The 21,972-nt window shown below is 44.2% G+C and overlaps 6 protein-coding genes across 6 annotated transcripts; 2 read left to right on the forward strand and 4 right to left on the reverse strand.

The window, feature by feature from the left end:
- Nucleotides 1-413: 413 nt before the first annotated feature.
- Nucleotides 414-1,204, forward strand: BKA55DRAFT_598227 (uncharacterized protein; the record flags this gene model as incomplete). The annotated part of the gene is made up of 4 exons (XM_046196204.1): nucleotides 414-461; nucleotides 516-745; nucleotides 775-1,087; nucleotides 1,154-1,204. 4 exons carry the CDS (start codon nucleotides 414-416, stop codon nucleotides 1,202-1,204), a joined length of 642 nt encoding a protein of 213 aa, XP_046043867.1.
- Nucleotides 1,205-5,343: 4,139 nt separating this feature from the next.
- Nucleotides 5,344-7,245, reverse strand: BKA55DRAFT_580829 (uncharacterized protein). The gene has a single exon (XM_046193985.1). It carries the CDS (start codon nucleotides 7,042-7,044, stop codon nucleotides 5,671-5,673), a length of 1,374 nt encoding a protein of 457 aa, XP_046043868.1. The 5' UTR covers nucleotides 7,045-7,245; the 3' UTR covers nucleotides 5,344-5,670.
- A 1,956-nt stretch (nucleotides 7,246-9,201) lies between these two features.
- BKA55DRAFT_710537 (HSP20-like chaperone) lies at nucleotides 9,202-9,856 on the forward strand (the record flags this gene model as incomplete). Its single annotated transcript, XM_046200785.1, has 1 exon — nucleotides 9,202-9,856. The coding sequence occupies exon 1, from the start codon at nucleotides 9,290-9,292 to the stop codon at nucleotides 9,854-9,856; it is 567 nt and encodes a 188-aa protein (XP_046043869.1). The 5' UTR covers nucleotides 9,202-9,289.
- A 576-nt stretch (nucleotides 9,857-10,432) lies between these two features.
- BKA55DRAFT_523915 (Ccc1 family) lies at nucleotides 10,433-11,290 on the reverse strand (the record flags this gene model as incomplete). Its single annotated transcript, XM_046188675.1, has 4 exons — nucleotides 10,433-10,677; nucleotides 10,738-10,828; nucleotides 10,872-11,139; nucleotides 11,187-11,290. Coding segments are annotated over 4 exons (708 nt in total), but the record flags the coding sequence as incomplete, so codon positions are not given.
- A 1,151-nt stretch (nucleotides 11,291-12,441) lies between these two features.
- Nucleotides 12,442-15,194, reverse strand: BKA55DRAFT_580832 (uncharacterized protein; the record flags this gene model as incomplete). The annotated part of the gene is made up of 6 exons (XM_046193986.1): nucleotides 12,442-13,237; nucleotides 13,299-13,642; nucleotides 13,745-13,947; nucleotides 14,018-14,298; nucleotides 14,350-14,756; nucleotides 14,814-15,194. The coding sequence occupies 6 exons, from the start codon at nucleotides 15,192-15,194 to the stop codon at nucleotides 12,454-12,456; spliced, it is 2,400 nt and encodes a 799-aa protein (XP_046043871.1). The 3' UTR covers nucleotides 12,442-12,453.
- A 3,398-nt stretch (nucleotides 15,195-18,592) lies between these two features.
- BKA55DRAFT_523930 (uncharacterized protein) lies at nucleotides 18,593-19,419 on the reverse strand (the record flags this gene model as incomplete). The annotated part of the gene is made up of 2 exons (XM_046188679.1): nucleotides 18,593-19,084; nucleotides 19,135-19,419. The coding sequence occupies 2 exons, from the start codon at nucleotides 19,417-19,419 to the stop codon at nucleotides 18,593-18,595; spliced, it is 777 nt and encodes a 258-aa protein (XP_046043872.1).
- Nucleotides 19,420-21,972: the final 2,553 nt, after the last annotated feature.

Genomic DNA, 21,972 nt, shown 5'->3' on the forward strand with positions numbered 1-21,972 from the left:
ATTTCTCAGCCATGAAGCTTGACTATGATCATACCAAATCGAGCTGTAAAGGATTGATGTAACCTATTCTCAATGTCGTGTTGTTGTACTGTCTAGATCGTATAACCTCCGCTGGTGAACAAAAAAACACACTAACCTAGAAATTACAAACAGTTTTCTATTATGATTTTCCTATCACCTCATTCGGTTTCTTTTTGAGGCAACACGCGTTAAAATCCCCCTCTCCGTGTTCGGTGTCACGACACCGCCAGATTGCCTCTCGTCTACAGACTGCCCGCCTTCTATGAGTGCCGTACAGCGCTGAGAAATCAATATGCACTAGCGACTGTTTGCACAGACGAAGGATACCACTTCTACAATTTGAATTACAAGCCCCTCAAAATAGCACTTCTCTCCTCATATTTATCGCCACCATGTTTATCGAAACACTTACTCCCCAGGATCCATCGAGAGAGCCATATGTGACAACTGCCAAACGCCAGGTTACTCAGAATGCATTAACTAGCCTAACACAGAGCTTGCCCTGGCGTGAAAGCCTTATGCCTATACAATATATCCCTGCATCTCAAGAAACAACGCCAAAAACGCTGCAAGATGATGACATAGTCGCCAAAAGGCTCTCCAAATGGCTATCATCCTCATCGCAGAATGCGAGTAATGGTAGCAAGGAACAGGATCCTTACCAGTCTCATGTCGGCTCCAATCTCTCTACCATCGCTTTCGATAATCAAAAACTAGCAGGGGGGTCCAAAGGTGGAGAGACCCGATCAGTAGCCGATGTTCCGAGCTGTTGGAGTTTTGTATTCCTCCTCACAAACCTGACGATAAGTCGTCACAAAGTTCAGAGCGACTGCTCCTCAAAGATGAAGTGAAGAAGGATCAAACAGATCAAGATACTCGTGGCAAGTCTTTGGTATTAGGTCTCCGTCAGCCCAGACGACTGAGATCCAGAAACCCCGCATGTACCAAAACGGTGCATTTCGCACCAGATCTGGAACAAATTTGCCACTTCTACCGCACCGATCGTCCATCAGCAGTCAATTCTGTTTCGGCACTTGTCGATGACTGGCGTCGAGACAGTCTCATCGTCCTCGCATCATGAATGGCCCTGCAGGCGAGCATCTTCATACTACTGGGTTATCAACACTCCCAGCTTCCCGCAAGACGCTGTGGCTCGCCAATCGATGCCTGTCAGACTCGTTGAGATAAAATTCTCGGCTTATGACACGGCCATCGTGGGAAGTGTTGTAGTAGCAAATCTAGATATTCATCTTCAAAATCGACTTGGCGGAATATATTGATCTTGAGTATAAGCCCGTGTTTCTTTGCATTCGCTATGTAGTGGATGGCCAAGAGTTTTGGGATAACAATTCTTACGCGAATTTTCAGGTGGATTTTATAAAGATAGAGAGAAGAAAGAAGACGGCACAAATGAAGGTGTAGTTGGAAATATACTTCTACCAGTTTCTATCCTCCTAGTTCACCACGTTGGCGGATAGTAAGATGTTGAAGCCTGCGGCTCAAATAGTCCCAGGTCAATTCATTAAGTGCCTAATCAAGTAACCTATCTCTTTGAGCGGCACAAGGCATCAGTGAGGTCACGACCGGGGTCGGGGGCCAATCAAAATGATCGCGACGATCGGTACATTCACCCACACCTAAATTGGCGTGTGATAGAGGTACCAACAGTCAGCATTGTTACAAATCGCTACATCACATACTTTGCAACCGTACCTAGTCTTCCGGCACCCTTGATTTCCTGATATCGGCTCGAGATAGCCTCCTTTTTCCTTCCTTTTTTTAAAGGGTCGAGGCTGCCCTTGCCGGTAGCCTTTGCAAGCTAAGCAGGGCGAATAGCTGCCTCGGCGGACATGATTGATATCTCTTTGTAGGTGATTTTGCTGTGCTTCTATATCCTCGATGTCTTCTTCCTTCCCTGACCGACTTCTCGTCCTTGTGCCGCCTTCAGCAGCATATGTGTTGAAAATCGCGTTGCAGATGCATTCCTTCCAAGCTCGTAGCGTGCTATAAGGCTTCCAACGAGGGTGCCGGGTCTTCTTTTGCAAAATGAAGCTATTCGCAAGTGCGACTTCGAGGAGGAAGCTCCAAAGCAACGCCTGCCACGGACCGCGGCGGAATCGATGCTCATACGTTGTATAGGACCTTATCTGATCACCGCGGTCCACGTGATTTATTTTATCGTTATACTGAGCGGCAATAGTAGGTATAGGGATCATTTTGAAGCTATTCCCGTTAAAAAGGCGCTGTAGCTGTTGTGCCTCTGCCTTCGTGCCTCTCTTAGCCGGCAGCTTCCTCTTTTTTAGTGTGCGCTCGTGAGGGGCGCTGCTGTGCATAGTTGAAATAAAGAGCACTACGCTGCTATCCTTCCAAGCGATTTGGATGACCTAGGGGGAATAAAAAGGGATAAATTAGTAAGGGAAATACAGCTAAAAGTCGTCTATACCTGTTTATCCGGCATTGGGATTAATATGACCTTGTTATATCTCAAAGGCGTGCCGTTAGGAGCTTTGCCGGTCTCTTTTATCTGCTTTATCTTGGTGCTAATGCCGCAGTTAGGGCGTGCCGTGCCTGTGGCACCAAAGCCAAGCTGCCGAAGGAGGCGGAAGAGCTGCAGTGACGAGAAGAGGTTATCTGTAAAGACGTGATATATCTGAGGAAGCAGCCTTTTTACTAGGTGAACCACGATGCTCTGTGTATTACTGAGAGGGATCTCGGTCTGTAGCTTTCCCTTCTTGCCTTGCGGCTTCGCTATAGGTAGGTTGACGATAACAGCGGTATATGGTGATGACTTTACGTGCTAAAGCCACCGAAGAAAGAAGCCCTGTTGGGCGATAACCCAGACTTTGAAGCCTACCGGTGTAGGCTTTCCCTTGACAAGCGTTATCTCTTTCGATCTGCCTGTAAACGGCACCATACACTCATCTACAGTCAGATTAGTCCCTGGAAGATAGAGCTCGTTTGACACCTTCTGTATAAGGTCAGACCACTCTTCAGCCGCTTGGAAGGTCTTTGGAAGATCCCCCTCATTCCTCACATCGACTTTGGTGTAGTCAAAAGTACGGAAATACCTGTTAATCAGCTCGAACTTCCGTAGCGGCATGAACTTGATGATTGAGTGAAGAGGGCGCTGATCTCCTAGGCTAGGTGCCCTCTAATGGTCCTTTATCGATATTTCCCTATGAATCCCTAGGTAAATAACGACTCTAAGCTATATATAAGCCGTTAAAGTGGAGATGCCTTCCTATTTAAGGATGCGTAAGTGTTCGGAAAGGGGGGTATTCCAGTTATTAATAATGGCATTTTTAAGTAAGTAAGTGACCTAGCTGTTGGTGTAGTCGACCTATGACTGTATAAGGGAAATAGGTATAAAAAGCTGGAATAATTCAAGTGGTTCCTTGGGCAGAGGGTTGATCTTGAAATCACGATATTCTAGCTTGAAAGGTTGAAAATCATCACCGCGGCCCTCTTCGGGCGGAAAATTAGGCACGCCGGTGGGGTCATCAGCTGCTCTCAAAGGCAGGGTATCAAAGCTGTGATCATCTAAGCTATCTTGTATCTTTGAAGAGCTTATCGTTTTAATTACGATAGGCTAGGGGCTATTTGTGTGAGGTTTTTGATGAATTTGGTGGTGAAAAATTAAGCAGTTGTCTGACGAGAACTTCACGTACCCCGCAGGTACTAGTGTGGTTAGTAAGTAAAGTGGGGCGAGTGACCTTTTGATGCCTTGTGCCGCTCAAAGAGATAGCGCCAAGAGTAACAGACACCTACTCGCGAAGCCGCTGCTAGTTTGGGCTAAACTAGTCTTATACTTTTTGACGAATGTTATTTCGAGGATTTTAATCGGCTAAGGCGAGTTTCTGCTGAAAAAAGCGGAAAAAAGTAATGTATATATCCCTTCGATTGTGTTAAGGCTCCAGTGGGGTCACTACAGGGATAACTAACCAATGAATTTTCGAAGGTTAATAGGTACATCATCTTCCACCCATATTAGCCTGTGACTAAAGTCCTTGCGATCTTCAAGCTACAGGATAGAACACCTTGTTACTTTTATTTACTTGCTAAATTCTATACGTATATAAGTTTCCTTACGTAGAGTCGAGGTTCGTAGGGTTAGTGGGGCGCTATACCTAATGGAGCCTTAATACAGTCGAGGAGATAATTATGCACTCGAGGCGAGTCGTCATGCTCGGATTGTTTGCTACGACCAAGGAAGCGTCCATGGGTGAGGGCAAATTAAGGGTCTATGCTTGCTTGTTTGCTTATCGACGGAGATGATGACGACGCCTGCAAGATAAGATGCAAAAACAAAAAGGGAATCAATTAGTTAAGTAAAAGATATAAAGAAGCTGCATATAGTAATAATGACTTTGACAGCTGATTTTTATTACTTAGCGTAATATAGTCCGTGGGGATAAATTATAATTAAATTAAAATGGAAGTAAAATACTGTAATTAGGCTCCGGCATATCGACCTGCTCCATGGGTGGGGCTGCCTGATGTGTCAGATTACTCAACAATCGAGCTGTCAGAAGAAGTTAGCTTTGGGACTGGGCCAAGAGATGACGATCCTGGACCTATCCTTGTCTTTACGCGGGGTAATCTAGAGGGTCTATTAAAGGGGCGATTAGGTCCCTATACCACGCGGGTATAACTGGCAAGTCATGTTGGACTAAATCCTAGAACGGATTTCCCCGGTGAGATGTCTGTGGGAAATTAAACATGCAAATTAGACTTTGTTTGTGTAAACATTTGTTCTAGGAAATGATCACACACCCCCAGTTGCTTTCCGAACCAAAAATATATCAATGACATATGTTACCCTATACGAAAAGATCAAAATATGCTCAACCAAAACAAAACCACACATTCGGGCCATGAATGGCGCGGACACACAAAACATCCACTGCTGACATTAAAGAAAAGCCATTGGCATATTTTACGATCGATATGTCTAGCCTTTGTTAGTCCCTGGGATATAAGTCTGGGTCTAGATTAGCAGTATGAACTATTAATAGGCTAATTCGTGGATTTTGCCCCAACCTCCTGTGAGCGCTAGCTAGGAACCTACCTGAAAACACAATAGCTAAGGACTTGCTTGACAGTATACATAAGTTCCCATAATAAGACTTGCTTCCTTTCATACCGCCCTCATCTAATCCGATCATAAGACTACGCAGATAAGGTTTGTCATGGACGCGGCTAAGCTTTAGGTAGCATACCTATACCTGGGTCGGTTGCACGATCTTTAATCGGTTTTACAATGAAATTGAGATTCAGAGTCTTGATTAGCACCTTAGAACAAGTCAAAGTGTTACGGTAAGCGTGAATATTTGGGAAAGGGCTCCATGCATGAATTCTAGGTATGTCACCGGTGCGTTGTCGAATTCATATAATAGATTCCTGGGCAACAGGGTTTTTAACCCTGTATTGTATATGTATACGAGCATGCCAGGTGGGAATAGTACATTTTAAAGTTAGATTCTTTGCTTAGGCTGTGAGGGAGTGTACTCGCAATTATTCACAATGACTGACAGGGGCTATTTATTTGACATGGTTAGAACAATGACAGCTTCAATGAGCTGTGCGGTGCAACATACCTTCAACCTAAGACTTCGATCACGGAAAAGAACAACCGAACAAAAGTCGATCCTATACAACCATGCGCCCATCTTCAGCGCGCCTGAACCTCCTCCATTCTGGGTTCCAAGGATTGTCGATCGGCGTTCGGGGTGAGGTATAATAAGTGATAGAAGTCCTAACACTCTCCCCTTCTTGGTCCAGCCATTCAGTAGCGGATGCGGAAGGAAAACCAATTCGAGACTTTCCGCCACCGGCAAAGAAAATCATCTTTTCGCGACGAGGCCTCTCATATGAAATCTCATATAAAGTATCAAATTGTAGCTTCGTCATACTTGCCGCCCTGCTGGTACAGTAATCGAAGATTGACCGAAATGTTCCTTTACATAGTATAGACTTCTCGAGTGATAGCTCACGGACTCGTGTCCGCTGAATAAATCCAAGCAGATCCGTCTCTTTGGCAGAAATCCCAGAAAATTTACAACGCTTTAGGATGGGCAGCGTATCAAGTTCGACCATGCGCTGTAGAATGGTTTCGTAGTAGAAATGACCGACTGGGGCCGAATAACCCTTTGGGATCCGAAGATAATCTACTTCCAAGTTTTCAAGTTGGTTGCATAGCCGAAGAAGTCTTGAAAGGCCGACAAAGTCATTTTCATCTCCAGCTTCTGCTTGTACCTCAGCCACATCCTTCATGGAGGATCGCCCCACGTCCTCTTTGTTCTCTTGTAGAGCTCTGCGAAACTCGGAAACCCGAGTGGAGAGGCTTATTGATAATGACCTTAGAGTTGCCAAAGACTTGGCAAAAGCAGAGTCATTCCAGTCGATTGTATTGATTTGATCGTAGGCCAGGCTAGTAGGCTGTATATCCAGTTCGCTGAAGATGTTGAGGCCGTCAATGCGCAAGTTGCTCGCGGCTAATGCAGATACAATCGTGTCAAACGTGCGCATTGTGCATAGCCACACACTCTTCTGCAAGGGGACTAAAGGCCCTGATTCGGCAGGTAAGGTCGTTTCTTCGCCGTTACGGACAATGGCTACTCGTAGCGTAAGCAACCGAAGACTTCCGTTCTTGCTGTATTTTGCCAGCCCGTTGAATGCTTGACTAAGTAGATTGACTTCTTGCGTCCTTTGCGTTTCTTCTTTTTGCCAATCACTTTGCCTCCCTGGTTTCCGGCCTTCGCATTCCTTATCGATACCAACAAGATATAGGTACTGGATTAGACATCGAAGACCCCCAGCTTCAATACCCTCAGCGAATGTCCGTAGAGCATCAACCGTGACATTGACATGCTTCGAACGAAAAAAGGTCCTGAAATGATACTGTGAGGATTTCAAGGCAAGTGATTTGCAGGTAATGCGAAGATTGCGAATATCGTCCAGGTCTAGCAGCTGAACAATGCATTCGACAATGGGTTCTGGACAGCTTTCCAGACCTAAAGGCATGTTTTATATGAATAGTACATAAGCATGTCTGTGACCGAGGTGGTTTGGTCCTCTTTCGTGTTCACGATGGGCAGGGTTGATTTGTATGAAACGGGACAATATATCCAGAGTCAGGTGCACTAAGCTGGCAAAACGGCATGGCCTCGATGCTTAGCGAGAACCATTCAAGAATAGGTATGACGAAATAGTAGTGGATCAGACAGCTATCCTCTCACCTAGCTGTTGGTCTTGCTTGACTGGATTATGTCACTAGTTCGCCAAGAGCAATCACCTGATACCCTTTAGATATCCTCAGTCAGCACGGCTCACTGCTAGCCATGAGGGAAGGTTTACACCACTGGGTCTAAGGCCTGTAATGGCGTGATGGCAATTGCGGGGTAAGACCGCGGTCAGGAGACACTGTCTCTAGGTGTCAACCGAGTCGTCTTGGATCAGATCATAAATTGTAAAGTTGATAAGGAAACACGTCATTGTTGCAATGCCAAAAACTCTGTCTAGAAATCAGATCACTTACACAACACTACTGTTCCCACATGGGTATTACTGGCGCTGCATTTAGAGGCACCCTTCACTTCAATCATTGCATCAGATCATGCCGGATCATGTTGAGCTTACAACACATTGACAATGAGCAAATCCTTTCTGTAGAGCCACGGAGCGTCCTTTCCAGCCGGATGTAAAGACTCTGCCTTCTTTAATGCTATATATACCCCAGCGGCTGACTTTCAGAACGACAAGCTATAAAAGACTTCCCATGTACAGTCCCGTGCAAAAGTTCCGACACATCCGAGGTCCGGACCCCGCTTTCAATTAAACATCAACATCAACACCACAACTTCATCGCGTTATTTCTATAGGAAAAGATGCCTCGAATACGGCAAAAAACACATCATTCTCCTTGCAAAAGAACGAGGTTTGTGACGATGTACGAATCAGGTGTTCGCGTGCAGGATATCGCAGACAGTGAGGGGCTAAGTCGGCACGCGATCTATGGAGTCATTCGACGGTACCGTCACCAACAATCAGCAAAAGATTTACCTCGCTCTGGAAGGCCATCACGACTATCAGATATAGATAAAAATCATATCAAAATACTCATTGGAAGAAACGCTTTTATCTCATACCAAGAAATAATTGATTGCACCTGTTTGAACTGCAAAAGAAGCACAATTCGTCGCTGGCTTATCAATCAGAAGATACAACACAAGCTTGCACTTCGACGCCCGTTTCTCAGCGAAGAAAGTGCTCAATTGAGAAAAGCTTTCTGTGAAAAATATCGTCATGAAGATGAGTCTTTTTGGTATAGCTGGTGGTTTTCTGATGAGGTCTCTATCGACCGTACAGACGGTGACTATACCAAGTGGTCATTTTACTCTGCTGTAAGTCTAGCCCCTTCTATTTCAGAAGCTTCTTTTGACAACACCACAGGGTGAGAGACTCCATCAAGATAAGGTGCAGCCCTGTAGACGGCCTGCCAGACATTCTCAGATGTTCTTTGGTGCAATTCACTATGATAAGCCGTCTAGGATCGTCCCTCTTGCCGGCGATCCTGAGTCTGAGAGGGGAGGCGTAACAGGAAGGATTATTCTATCCTGTTTACAGTCTTATCTTCCCGGACTGGTCGAGGAAGGAGAGACTTTTCAGCACGACAACGCCCGTACATATAAATGCCGGAAAGTTCAGAATTGGCTGCTGCCCTGGGCAAGAAGAACAGGAGTCTTTCTTGCTGACTGGCCGCCATACAGCCCTGATCTCAACCCCATTGAAAATCTATGGAAAGTCCTGAAGAAGAGGATATGCGATAGATATCCTGAAATTGCTGCTTATCCAAAGTCTGCAGCAGCTTTGGCCCGGCTGATTGAAGCTGCAGAGGAGCTTTGGTCGGAGGTCGAAGATGAAGTGGTCAAAAACGTGATAAAATCGATGCCCGACCGGTTGAACGCCTGTTACAACGCAAATGGCTATTATACCAAGTATTAAACTATATTTCTGGAATCTCCTTTTAAGTCTCTACAGATTGATATATATATTATCTAAATTGAAGAATTATTGCCCATGCAATTGCAATCCGAAATGGCAGTATGAGATCGAGGTAGTTGGGGTGGATCCGGAATGTGTCGGAACTTTTGCACGCCCACTGTATCCCTGCAGATCACTAGTTTCTCAACAAGCACGCAAAACAATAGGCGGTTTAATTATCAACAAACGCATCTTTCCACATTCAATTGCCAACAAAGTACGCACGATGGCTCTTTTCCCTCGCAGTCTTTATAATTCTGATTCCCCCTTTCACCCAATCTTCCGACTTCTCGATGATTACGACACATACTCCCGAAGAAATCAGAATACTCATAACGCTGGAATGATCCACTGGCAGCCCAGGTTTGATATCTGCGAGACGCCTCAGGCTTACGAACTGCATGGGGAACTTCCTGGTATGAACAAGAAGGAGGTGCACCTCGAGTTTACTGAGCCGCAGACACTGGTCATCCGTGGAAAGTCCGAGCGAACCTATACCTCAGGAAACCCTCCTGCAGGTTTTGTCGAAGGCCCATCTGCGCATGGAGCTATTAAAGGCGATGGCGACGACCACAACAAATCGCAGCCCCAACAGCCAGAAAAGGGCGACAAAAATGACGAAAAGACGAAGTATTGGCTTGCTGAGCGCAGCGTCGGCGAGTTCTCCCGCACCTTCACCTTCCCATCTCATGTGGATCAAGATGGTGTTAGTGCCAACTTTCAAGACGGTATCCTGAGTATCATTGTCCCGAAGGTCAAGAAACATGAGTCCCGCCGCATCCATATTGATTGAACCGAACCGCGAGGCCAGCAAATACGGCGGCGTGCTTGAGCTTTCACTGATTGCATCTTGTCTTATCATTCTCACTTTTTTAGGAGGCTCATTTTGGATATCTACGACATGATTCGGCCCCTCGTTTCCCTGATTTCTCAAAATACACGATCTCTGCAACTTTTATAGTAAAATCTACAAGATAGTCCTGTTCACAACCGCCCCTAGGCCTCCAAGAACGTCTTATGTGACCCTTCGACTGACTGAGTGCTTTTTATTCTTCGGAGTAGTGCTGCGGGGATTTTGTCAGATTATGATGTTGTGGTTGTAGAATTATAAGGAAGTTTAAAATGTTTCGTAAAGTTAAGAGAGGCTGGTCGTACTGTATGCGTAGCATGGTAATAAGACTGGTAGATATGTAATTTTGCTTTATATTTCCGTCGAGATCTGTATAATATCCTAATATCAGATCTCAATCAACAAAGTCTTAGAGCAGATATTGAGCTCTAATTAATATGTCCAGAGGTACTTTAGAGTATGGCATAATACTATAAATAAGAATTCAGTACCTTAATTATTAATGTCAGTATATTTACGTTATTGTCGAAAATCCAGATAGGCATTTGCGACTTTCACAATGCCATAACTAGCGCCAGCAGCAATAGCTCCTATAAGAAGTGTTTCCAGTGACCCGTACACGGCGGAACGACGGCTAAGCCCAGTGATAGCAGCTTTCCCATAACCAAATATGCATAACATAACACATGTAGCTCCGATTGAAGCAAAGAGTGCAGTGTTGACATGCTTCGTAGTAAAGTAAGGGATCATGGGAATAAGTCCCCCTACGAATTTTGTCAACACGAACATAAAAGAAAAAGCTCACCCTATTGAGATATGCGAACCTATAAAGTAAGATAGCGCCATTGTGAGAGCAGAAACCCAGGGTCTCGACCAGCTAGGACGCTCAAGTTTAAGTTCAAAGTCCATCATAAACTACATGCTCTTAGCCTTTCCTTGCGAGGGGTAGCAAACTCACTTTGACCCAAGAGTGTGGATTTCTCCTGAAACTTTCGATAATTGGTGATATTTCCTGGTAGGTGATACCATATCTTTGGAAGAGATTCACCAGGAATTCGCTTTCGAGGTTTGGAGTTTGATTAACTTGGCGCTGTTCGCGTGCTTCCTCTACTTCAAAGTGATGGGGATCAGTGATTGTGGCTAGATAAGCCCCCAGTCGCATACTGATGGATCCGGCGAACAGTTCGGCCACTCCACCAAGAATGACAAGATTGCTTGATCCAATTCTATTTACTCATCAGCGTTGACGGTCATCAGAATGAGATGAACCCACGAGGATAATCCAGCTGTCAATGCGAAGGGTACTGTCAGTCCATCTGCAAGACCGATGATAGCATCGCGAATGAAGTCACTCTGTGTTGTATGCCTCTCAAGCCGTTATCGTTCAGATTCACTGCTTTGCATGATTTGTTTCGGTGTAGTGTGTGTTGGAAAAAGATGGAAATCTGCATGCCTCAAGTCAGACCAGCTTCAGGGATATCAAGCTCGGAGCCGATACAAAGACCAGAAACTTTCAGAGAGGCGTGAACCTCAATCAAGAGTCAAATGGCCATCCATTCTACTCCCACCGCTCCCGGAAACCAGTAAGATATTGCAAGACATGTTCTTCGACTCTGACTCATCATGGCATGACACCCGCATGATTGCCTGTTAATTTCCATGGCTTTCTGCTGGAAAACCTCATACTTGGCGCATTATGAAAGTTTGTTTCCCATAGTGCTGTGACTATCATATGATAATGACGTTACACAAAATCCTAACCACAGCCAATCAACTAAACCTTATCCGCCATGCACCACCCATGATCATTATGATTATTCCCTTTGTGTGTACGGTTGGTGTTGTTGCATGCTGTAATTTAGGGAGTAACGCCGACAGTCAATACCATAGCCATCGCCACATTGTAGTCCTCTACGCTTCCGACAAGGAAGTCTGTTAAACTTACAGATGGATTAGCAAGCTGTAAGTATACTCCACCAATCAATAATACGCCAGAAAGGCTATGGCGTGTCCTTCGACCTAGGGCAAGATGTTGAATCATATAGTACTTGTACAGATTGTTGCGACCCAAGGCGTTGAATTATTGTCGTAGGGGTGCGGCTGAGCCCCTGATTATGACTTTTTATCATCATTTACTACCATAGCGGAAAAAGCCTCTTGATCATGCTGCGAACTATGTAGATGGCGAGCTTTATCGGTGACATTATTTGCCCCCCCTCAAGCGAAAACGTCAGAGCAACTTCAACAACTAGAACCATTATTTCTTTGCGATTCAATCTTTATTAACTGTCTCTATGCTTACACTATATACATCATAATCAAGGTTGTCTTAACATGGGTTTCACTACAGTGTAGACGCATTGTGTATCCATATACGTATATACATCGTGTCGCATCACGTGTTGACCTTGAGTATATAAAGCATTCTAGGCACCTGGTCAAGGTTGCAATCAAAACTATAGGTCTATCAACCATGAATACGTTCCACCGTGTTCAATTTATAGATATCCTTAAAGTTTCGACACTCAGTTCATAACGTTCTAGCTAAGAGAACTAGATCCTTGTGAGTCCGTGTTCTTAGCCTCGATGGAACAACGTGGTAGTCGTTCCTCATCAGCAGAGTATGGACAATTGGCCTCTTCTCTCGCCATATCGTAAACCCATCTCTCATTGGGTTGTAGAACGACCTTGCCGTATTTTTCGGTTCCAAGATCCCTCCACTTGGAAGCTAGGTAGAACCAACACAACGCATTACTGACTGTGCCAACTTCGTCATAAACGCCCGTCCTTGCGGCATAACTCATCCTTTCGTATAAATCATCATTACTGAACAGATTCATGAGGTGATAAGCAACAGCCCTCCAATCGCCGGGCTCAACAAGGAATCCGTTGATCGAATCCTTGACCTGAAGAGGAATACCGCCTGCTTTCGTTGCAACGACTGGCCGTCCAGCATGCAATGCTTCTGAAACCTTCACCTCAAATCCTTCACTAGTTGAGAGTTGGAGGACAACGTGGGCTTTAGAAATCAGTGTGTTAAGTAACTGATCATTTGGTGCCAGACGCATCACACTGATATCCTTCATGAGCTCCGGGCATAACGACATTATCTGATCTAGTGTCTGGTCGTAGATAATACTAGAGTCAGGATCATCAATAGATTGGTTACCGCACAGGACAAGCTGAGGAGTATCCTCAATGTCGGCCACTTCGCATTGGCGGCGAAATTCGGCATATGAATCTACCACCGTTGGAATACCCTTTGAGGGATCGAACCGGGCAATTTGAATGATGTATTTGCGCGCCGGCCAGTGCAGTTCGGTCCTTTGCTAAAATTAGCAGCCTTGTTTCTCAATGTGGTAGGAAGAGTTTTGTATGTACTCACATCTTTTGTACGTGGCAACTAGCATTATAGATGTTTCCATAGTATCCGACATCCCAATCTCTTAAAGGCTTGTTTAAACCATCGAGCCAATCCGTAGTAGCTGGCAGATAAGCTACTTTTGCTCTGGGGACTGTATGAGGAACAAATGCAGGAATAGGGTGGCTGATATACATATCCGCCAGTTGTATGTTGCTCCACAGGAATTCCCAGATATCAGCCTGGGCCGAGCTGTCTTTGGCAATTAGGTCACTCCTGATTTGGATGTGAGAGCGATATAGCACTGGTCGATCCGGAGTAAACTTTTTAATGAGAGGAATTAAACCTGGCATTTGTGGGTCATCGATCTATTGTGCAAAAGTCAATGTGAGCTCTACTAATAAATTGATTACAGAGAGTTAATGAGGAAGAAATTGAACACTCAAGCATGAAACAAGAAGGACACAGACAATTATGATATGAGCACCGCCTTCCTCCACTGGGCATAGTGGGCCGGACTCCGAGAGCCAGTATCGATATGCATTTTCGGTAATCCAGTGGATAACGGCCTTCTTTTCCTCAGCAGTGATGCGCTGGCTGGGAGGACTCACTCCCTGCAGGACATTGTGGATATTCTTGGTGATTCTGAGGGCAGCAGGGAGTGGTTTAGGAACTATCGTAACTATCAATAAATCGACAAGGTATGTATTGGACCACATCTTTCGCTTTCAAGTAATGCTTACCGTACCAAGATAGGTCGACCCCTATTCGACGCGCAAAGCGGACTAGTGCATGACGCATCAGAGCCACGCCGCCACCTTGTGGAGTAGAACTGAAGAATGCGATACGAGTCTTGTTGCGACGTAGCTTCTCTGCATAGGTCATCATAGTCTCCCAGGTGGAGGTGCCACATGTGTCTTTGTAGTTCTGAAGAGTCGTTAAAGAGGCCCGAAATCCAACATCAGTCTGGACAAACCCGCGAAAGCCAACTTGTAGGAGGGGAGCTTGCGAAGGCCCGAAGTACCTAAGGTGAGGTTAGTGGTAAAGTTCACCATTTTCGAGGTTGTCTACTCACATGACGCATTTTCGAACCATTGAATCAGCCTGTTCGTCAACACGTTTCACATTCCAGAAGTACTTCTCGCCCTTCCTGTTCTCTTCACCCTCATCCTCTCGCTCAGCAAGTACTACAATCGGAACGATATCCAGATCTAGCCACAAGCGAGAGCATAGCGTTTTGCTTACACGCCCAAGCGTAGCTGGTAGGCCGGCTCCGATGAACTTGGCAAAATTCTCATGCTCATAATCTTCAACCTCCTGGAGGACGTATTCTGCAATGACATCTCGACCGATCGCTTGACTGCCGCTGAGATCAAGATGCTTGACGGAAAAGTCGGTGAGGTAGACACCGTCGTTGATAGCTAAAGCAATGAGTGCAGTTTGGTCATTTGAGAAAGCAGCTGATATGCCGAGGTATAGCCTCTGGCGCGCGGGTCCAGGTTAGCACAATGACCGACCCAACAATCAAGGGTAGCTTACCGTGAGGGCCGGACCAAACTGACCTTCCTTCTCAGCAGCACTACTTAATCGCCGTTTGCGATGTACAGATGTAGTCTTAGAGAACTTTCGACCATGTTTGAAGGCCATGATGGAAAGGATGAAGGGGCGAAGGCTCTTAGGTCGACCCGACTGTCCAGCATGAAACTCGGAGGGAGATTCATCGTTGAGGCGGGAGGGGTCTTCCAAGGAAGGAGGGATTGGTAGACCACTTTCCGTACCGGTCGGCGAGGTTTTTGGAGCCAGAATAGGGCCGGATTCAGCTGTTAAACGTAGGTACTGCGTTGCAGCATTAGGGAAAGCAGCTTGGTAAGGTCGAGCTTTGGGCTCTTCCCGTTGAAGTGGCTGATTTTGTTCCGACATTATCGAGTTGCCTGTCCAATACGACTTGGTTACAAGTGCTCGTACTCCCTATAACTCCCTTGCAAAGGGTGTTTACTAAGTGTTTTTCGAGATCTAGTTGGGATGGATTAGAGATTGTAGATAGTAAGTTAATCGAGACTTTTGTGTATGATTCTTGATGGGCGAGGCACACGATAAGCACATAAAGTTAATATGGCATATAGAGTAAACAAAATCATATAATTTCTATTAGCAATGTACTTACCTTATATAGAGAAAGCATGCTTAGAAACAGTTATCCAGTGCCGTGATTGTTTAAAGGCGGCATTCACATGACAGTGTTTAGTTGTGATGATCTGACGTCGTAAAGTTAAGAAAAAGGGGGGGAGTGGGGCGGGGGGCTTATGGGTGTGTAAAGTGCAGAAAACCTTATTAACGGATATAAGAGCCGGGGTTATGGTATTTAGGCGCAGATTTAACCAGGGATACAATGCTAGCTAGCACATAAGGCTTATATTTGCATACTAAAAATATTATAAGGGTTAGCTTATAATATCCTTATGTTATTAATATATTAATACTTATAATTAAGACATTTTAAGAAAAACTTTAATTTATTATTAATAGCTTTTGCTAATATACTGAAATAATTACTTTAAGTATATTTTTTAAAGCTAAAAAAAGACCTTTATTTATTAGGTATTATATTAAAAGTCTCTAGGCTATACCTTTTTATATAGCTAGCTTTATATTTATATTAAATGTATTCTTAAATAATAAAGTAATAGTAAATTTTTAAATAAGTATTAAATTATTTAATATATTAAGTATTATTTATAACTATCTATAAAGCTTAAAAAATATTAAAAAGCTATTAAACTTAATATATTATAACCCTTGTAGTTATGTTATATATACTTTATAATTTCCTACTAAAACCGCACTAATTATAATAGGACTAAAAACCTGCTTTCTTAGTCCTCTAGATCTAACTATATATAATAAGACTAATATATAAAACCTTTAATCTAAGACTAACCTATATATATCTTAGGCCTTATAAAGGTATAAGTTAATATATTATAATAAATACCTATATAAATATATAATATAGTTTTATTTAGTATATTTATAGATCTTAGCATGCTAGCTATTAATAAAACGTATTTATATTAATTAAGCTTAATATATATTAAATCTACTATTAAGATATATAATACTTCGCTCTGCTTAGCATTATGCCTTATATTATCTGCAAATATAAACCTAGTATGGACTAGTTTACCTGTTTGGAAACCTAACTATTAAAATAATGGCTTAATTGCTTAGTAGGTGGCGAGGTGATATTGACCTGTAGTAATAATACGGGACTGGATTGCCTAATTTCCTGTATTAATTGCCTGAATGACTGTAATTCATTCCCAGTTCCCAGGCTGCACTGATTTTGACCTTTTACGCCTCTCTGAATCTCTGACAACCACATCGCTTGCAGTTATACCCATCATAAAGCCGATCTCATTAAAGTTATACCGGTAAAATGACCATGGGCTCGCTATAAGTTCAGAATTAGTGCTGTTTAAATAACATCCTCTGCACAAATCCGCAGTGTCTTATTTACGTATTCATCTGGCTCAGCCGCATGATTTGCACGAAAGTTTGACCAAAAATCAGTATTGAAACAAGCTACTCCTGCACGTCGCCTCGGCACCTTGCTTTGCACTATAACCATGATTTCTTCCCTGCCCTGGACGTTTGAAGTATCTCTTCCGCCACAACCATTCTTTAGCCAGCTATCTAAATAACTTTGACATAACTTTCATAGCTCCATCGCTGTTGGCAAAACGAGTACGTCGCACCTTTGCTGTGGCATCTTATCGTCGGCTTACCCTGCACACTTGGTACTGGGAGTCAGATCTTACCCTCTAGGCCGCTCGCGGTGTCTGCTGATGCCGGCCGCCGACTGAATTGCTTGTAGTCGCGCTTCGTCATACCAGGTGCTTAATGTCTTGCCTTGGTATGTAAGGTCTTCATCCTTGATAAATGTGTTGGTGATATAGTAACACAGACCTTCGGGCTTGGGTGCCATTTTGGTGTAGATCTGCTGGCCTTTGTTGTTCCAAGCGTGTCGTCACAGTTGTCGGAGGACAAGCTTTTCAAATTAACAGGTGAAAGCATGTAGTGGTCAGGGAATGATTATGAGTTAATAATGATTTCACCGGACCGTTCTACTACCACATGATACCTGGTTAAATCTAAAACTAAGCCAACCTGGAGCCTTATAATGGCTGGCTGTATTCTTTTTGGTGTTCTTTTCAGCTAAACAGAAGAAAGGAAAATAACTAGCTGTTCAATGTTGTGGAGATTCACCTGGATAGCCAAGGGTGTACGTGACAAGCTGAGTGTTGACGACAACGGATTACGGTGGCTAAAGGTTGCACCGGAGTCGAGACCCAGTGTAACCACAAGCCAGAACCAACGGTGGTCCACTTCCTATGTGGTGTTTAACGAGAAATTTAGGTCTCGACCTAAGTACGTAGTACGTGGCAGTATTACGGCCTCGTTGCTGGCTGCGGTGCGTTTATTTTAGTACCTGTGCAAGGCTATCGGCTATGAAACAAGTCCATGATTTGTCAGTGACTAAACGCGATTTCCTATGCCACCTTACACTAGATGAAAATCTAGACCATCCAGCTCAATATATATGGCTGGTAAGGGAGGAGTGGGGCAACGTGGTGGCGAAGGTACTTGGTTTAGGAATCAACCTGGTGTAAATATCAATTCTTAGTGCGCAACGGCCGCCAATCAGCCAACTGTTCATTTATTTGTTCATCAGATCATGCGGCTGGGGACGACTTTTCCTTTAGCAACTTCCCGAGACATCGGCACGGGTTGGTCAGAAACCGACCGACAGAGCGTAAAATCATGCCGACTTGATGATCTGACTGGGAGGCAACCTAACGCAATTCTAGGTTTCAACGAATGGCGGCCTTCCTTTTCTGCACCTCTCGTAGCACCGTTGCGCTCGGAAACAGCCAACCGCCGCCAACATGTTACAGCAACTTCCAAAAGTAATTTGTCGATTTTGAAGACGCTCCCGTGCACTACTATGAAGTACTGGGAAGACACTCCGGAACCACGAGAGACGGTTAGCAAGCACGCCCCAAGTCCAATAATATTCTTTTTCTCGTTATAACATATTCTTCGGCCTGCTAAGCAGCTCCGAATATTATTTGTTGGTGAAGAAGGGGATGACAACAGCTTCGATGATGTACTGCTAAGCCGCAGCACAGGCTGGCCGTCACAGCCCACCAAAGGTGCCATTATCCCGCAGATAATTGAGTTTACGATTGAAACACCTCTCAAGCTCTGGGTGTCCCCCACATACTCAGCAATCAAGTTGCAGCTGTCGAGGTCTGCTTTCATTTTCCTTCTTCCTCAGCCGCATTCTCTCGGTCATTAACTACTCGCTCAACGGCAGTTTTAATATCCTCAGCGCCATCAAGCATATCCAGCCAGGATGTCTGCACCGCCTCATGCTCAAGCAGCAACACAATAACTTCAGCTACAGATGCCCGGCTAACATTGCCCCTCGACGTTGTAGTTTTCCCAAGCTCAATCGGTCCTGCAGGTTCGTCCGACAGTATGCCCAGCCGAAGACTTATCCCCGAGAAGTCGGCTCGGCTGGATGCCTCCTCAAGAAGTATCTCATCTGCTGCTAGTTTGGCTTGATAATAGCTCAAGAGACCGCCACGCTGCATCTCTTGCGCGTATCCCCAGGCGTCGTCATCCCACCAGCTGGGTCGCTCTCGACGAGAATTAATGTACGAGACGAGAAGTAATTGTTTAATGGTCGGCGTTTGGACTGTAGCTTTAATGAACTTAATGGCAGCATCTCGATCGATAGCAAAAGTCTGGCGAGGTTATCAGTAGTCATTTCTGATTGATTTGGCCCATTTCTTACTCGGTCAGGTCTTGCCTCTCCCCCTGCTCCAGCGCACCAAACAACGGTATCTGGTTTGACTTCATTGAGGATCGATCTTGCTTGGGAAATATCGTAGACATGTTCCAAATTACGGACCAGCACGTTCAAATTTCCCTTGTTGGCAGCGGCCAGGCTGTTGATCTGGGAGACTTGGTCCTGACTTCGAATAAGGCTAGTGACGGTCCACGACTTCCTTAGCAGTTGCTGCGTAAGGATCTGAGCAATCCTCCCGTGGCCGCCGATTATTAGAACGTGTCGACTCATTGTAGAAGCTGACAACTTCTTTGGAGGCGTGCCTGCGCGATTTGCTGACAGTGGTTGATCACTGATATAGGCCAGACTTTGGTAAGGCAAATCTAATGGTCCTGGTCGCTTAAAATAGACCGCGCAGATAACTTCCATCTCAAATCTCCGCACCGGGGAGGGAGGCACTAAGCAGCTGACAACTAATAACGTAAATCATGCTAACGTGACGATACGGTGTCGAATAATGATGAAAAAAACAGCTTTACAATGTCATTATGCAGTCATGATCCACAGGATATAGGGCGCGTTACTCTCCGTATGTGAAGGCAGAATTCCCAGATGCTCATTTGTCAACCTGACAACTTAAAGTCCGGCTATGATCAGAAGTAAAGCCACATTATGAGAAGGTTGGGTCAAGAATTCCGATAATAATCGACTTAGCAACGTGAAAATAATTTTACCCATCCAGCGGTTGCCAAGTTATTCGCTTCCCTCACACCCTGTAGCAAGGAACTCTATTCTGGTAGCAGCTATGAGCCCCGTATATAACAACTGCTACCTTACCCTTCCAGGCAAACTGGGAAACTGTGGGTCCACTGGAGCTTGCCGGCCGATTCAATTCCATAACGAAGATGAGTCTTTGAAATATTTTAGGAAGAAACTCTAAAACTATTAATCTTATGCAAACTTAGAGCTAATTAATTATATTCTGTTATCTCTATTATTTCGCAAAAATGAATATCTAAATCCCTTACCTATATGTCAGAACACGTAATCAAATGCTATAATTAAAAGCCAAGTACAGCCTCCGGTTCAGTATTAAATATTATTCGTTCAGCAAATCTGATATTATAGTTCAAAACGATCCCTCAAGAAGCCTTATCATCTGCATAACTTATTCTGCTAAACCAACTCAAGGATTGGATCGCTAAATCGGGGTTCACTACTGTGTTCAACCTAGCCGTCCCAGAAGCGACCTTAACGAGATTTTTAACAGAGTCATTACTTAACACATCAACAATTTGTGTTTCAACTTCGTGCCAATCACTTCGGAGGGAAGATGCAGCAAAATAGGGGATTTTTAGCAAGTTGTCGGCAAGAAAAACAAGGCGTCCTGCCCCAAGTCGACGGGCAATGGCGAGGCCTATGCCGCCGGCACCAAGTGCAAGTAGTCCACTTATAGATGAAGCCATTGCAAACTGGTTTGAGAACATATAATGGCGAGTCGGCTAAGGTTGATTTATCTACGCCACTAGACCACGGTCTTCATCGTAATTAAATACAGCCCATGTCCCTCTGCCCACCAGAGAATACGTCAGCTAACGGGTCAGATCAAGAGATTGGCCTGCTGTCGAGTCAGATCATGGCTTGCGGCACACCCAGCTCCAACTCCCTCAAAGTTAAATAATAAAGAAATGGGGTTTCCGGATTAGATTATGGCTACGATAGCGCCCCATTTAAGTATGAGATGTGGTATGACGGTGCAGATAGTGCAAAAGAAGTTCTTGCAAGGTGTTCGGAAATGCAGGCATGATCTGATGGTCCAATTCGGATTGCGCCATCACCTCACATTGAAAGTTTCCTGATCCAAGATTGGGCGTTTGGGGAAAAGAAAGCCACCACTAAAACTGACCACTAAAGGTAGTGCGGGGTGGCGGAGAAGGTGACAAACTGTTAACCCAACATCACATGGCACGTTGCTAGCAGATACACCTTGTGGCGTGATTTATGTTTGTAAAGAAGGTATGCCTGGGACCATATTGGGCTGTGAAGGTTGGGATGGGATCACAACTACAGAGCGAACTGTCATTAGCCTGTCTGTTATTAACCAATAAGACATTTCAGGCTAGTCTGGCGTTAAAAACTAACATCATATGGGGACGTAAGCGTACGCAGAGACAGCTCCTTAAGTCCCCTCCTGCAAGAACAAGGGTAAGAGTATAATACAAGACAGAAATTGGATCCGGCCTTGACTGTCACGCATACCTATATAGTTACGTCGCAGGGCAAAAGATTTGGCATTGATCTCTACCGTAGCGATCAACTAGGTGCACTAGGTGTATATCGAGCCTCCGTTGCGGGGACCAATCGTAAACCTTACACCCAACTACTGCTTACAAGGTTACCTTACTGCTGAGTTTTGCCGAATCACAAATCAACTATCTTGCAAAGTGCATAACGTGCGCGATAAGCTTGTGGATCAGACAAGTATGTGGATTAGTTCCACTTTTTACCTAAAAGGCATACTTTAAAAAGCATTTAAAAAGCTTAATTTAAGCTTAAAATAGCTAAAACAAAAATATAAAAAAATTAAGATATAACTATAATATAATTTTTTAGGATTTTTTTGCTATTTTATTTCATATAATATTAAGTAAAAATAGATTTCGCACTATATAACTATAGTTTTCTATATAAAATAAAATAAATAAAAATCTTTTAAAAATGTAATTAAATAGGATTAACTATATTATTTTTAAATATATTTTTCTTAGACTTTTAGCTAATTTATTTAAGTGCCAGAATGCTCTAGGTTAAGTTATTTTTAGCTGCACAGTATACTAATCCACA

This window comes from Fusarium redolens (assembly GCF_020744475.1).
Source record: "Fusarium redolens strain MPI-CAGE-AT-0023 chromosome Unknown BKA55scaffold_19, whole genome shotgun sequence".
Classification (NCBI taxonomy): domain Eukaryota; kingdom Fungi; phylum Ascomycota; class Sordariomycetes; order Hypocreales; family Nectriaceae; genus Fusarium; species Fusarium redolens.

What these genes read in the sequence shown, in the direction of transcription:
- BKA55DRAFT_580829 (XM_046193985.1), bottom strand. Translation starts at nt 7,044, where the DNA reads ATGCCTTTAGGTCTGGAAAGCTGTCCAGAACCCATTGTCGAATGCATT.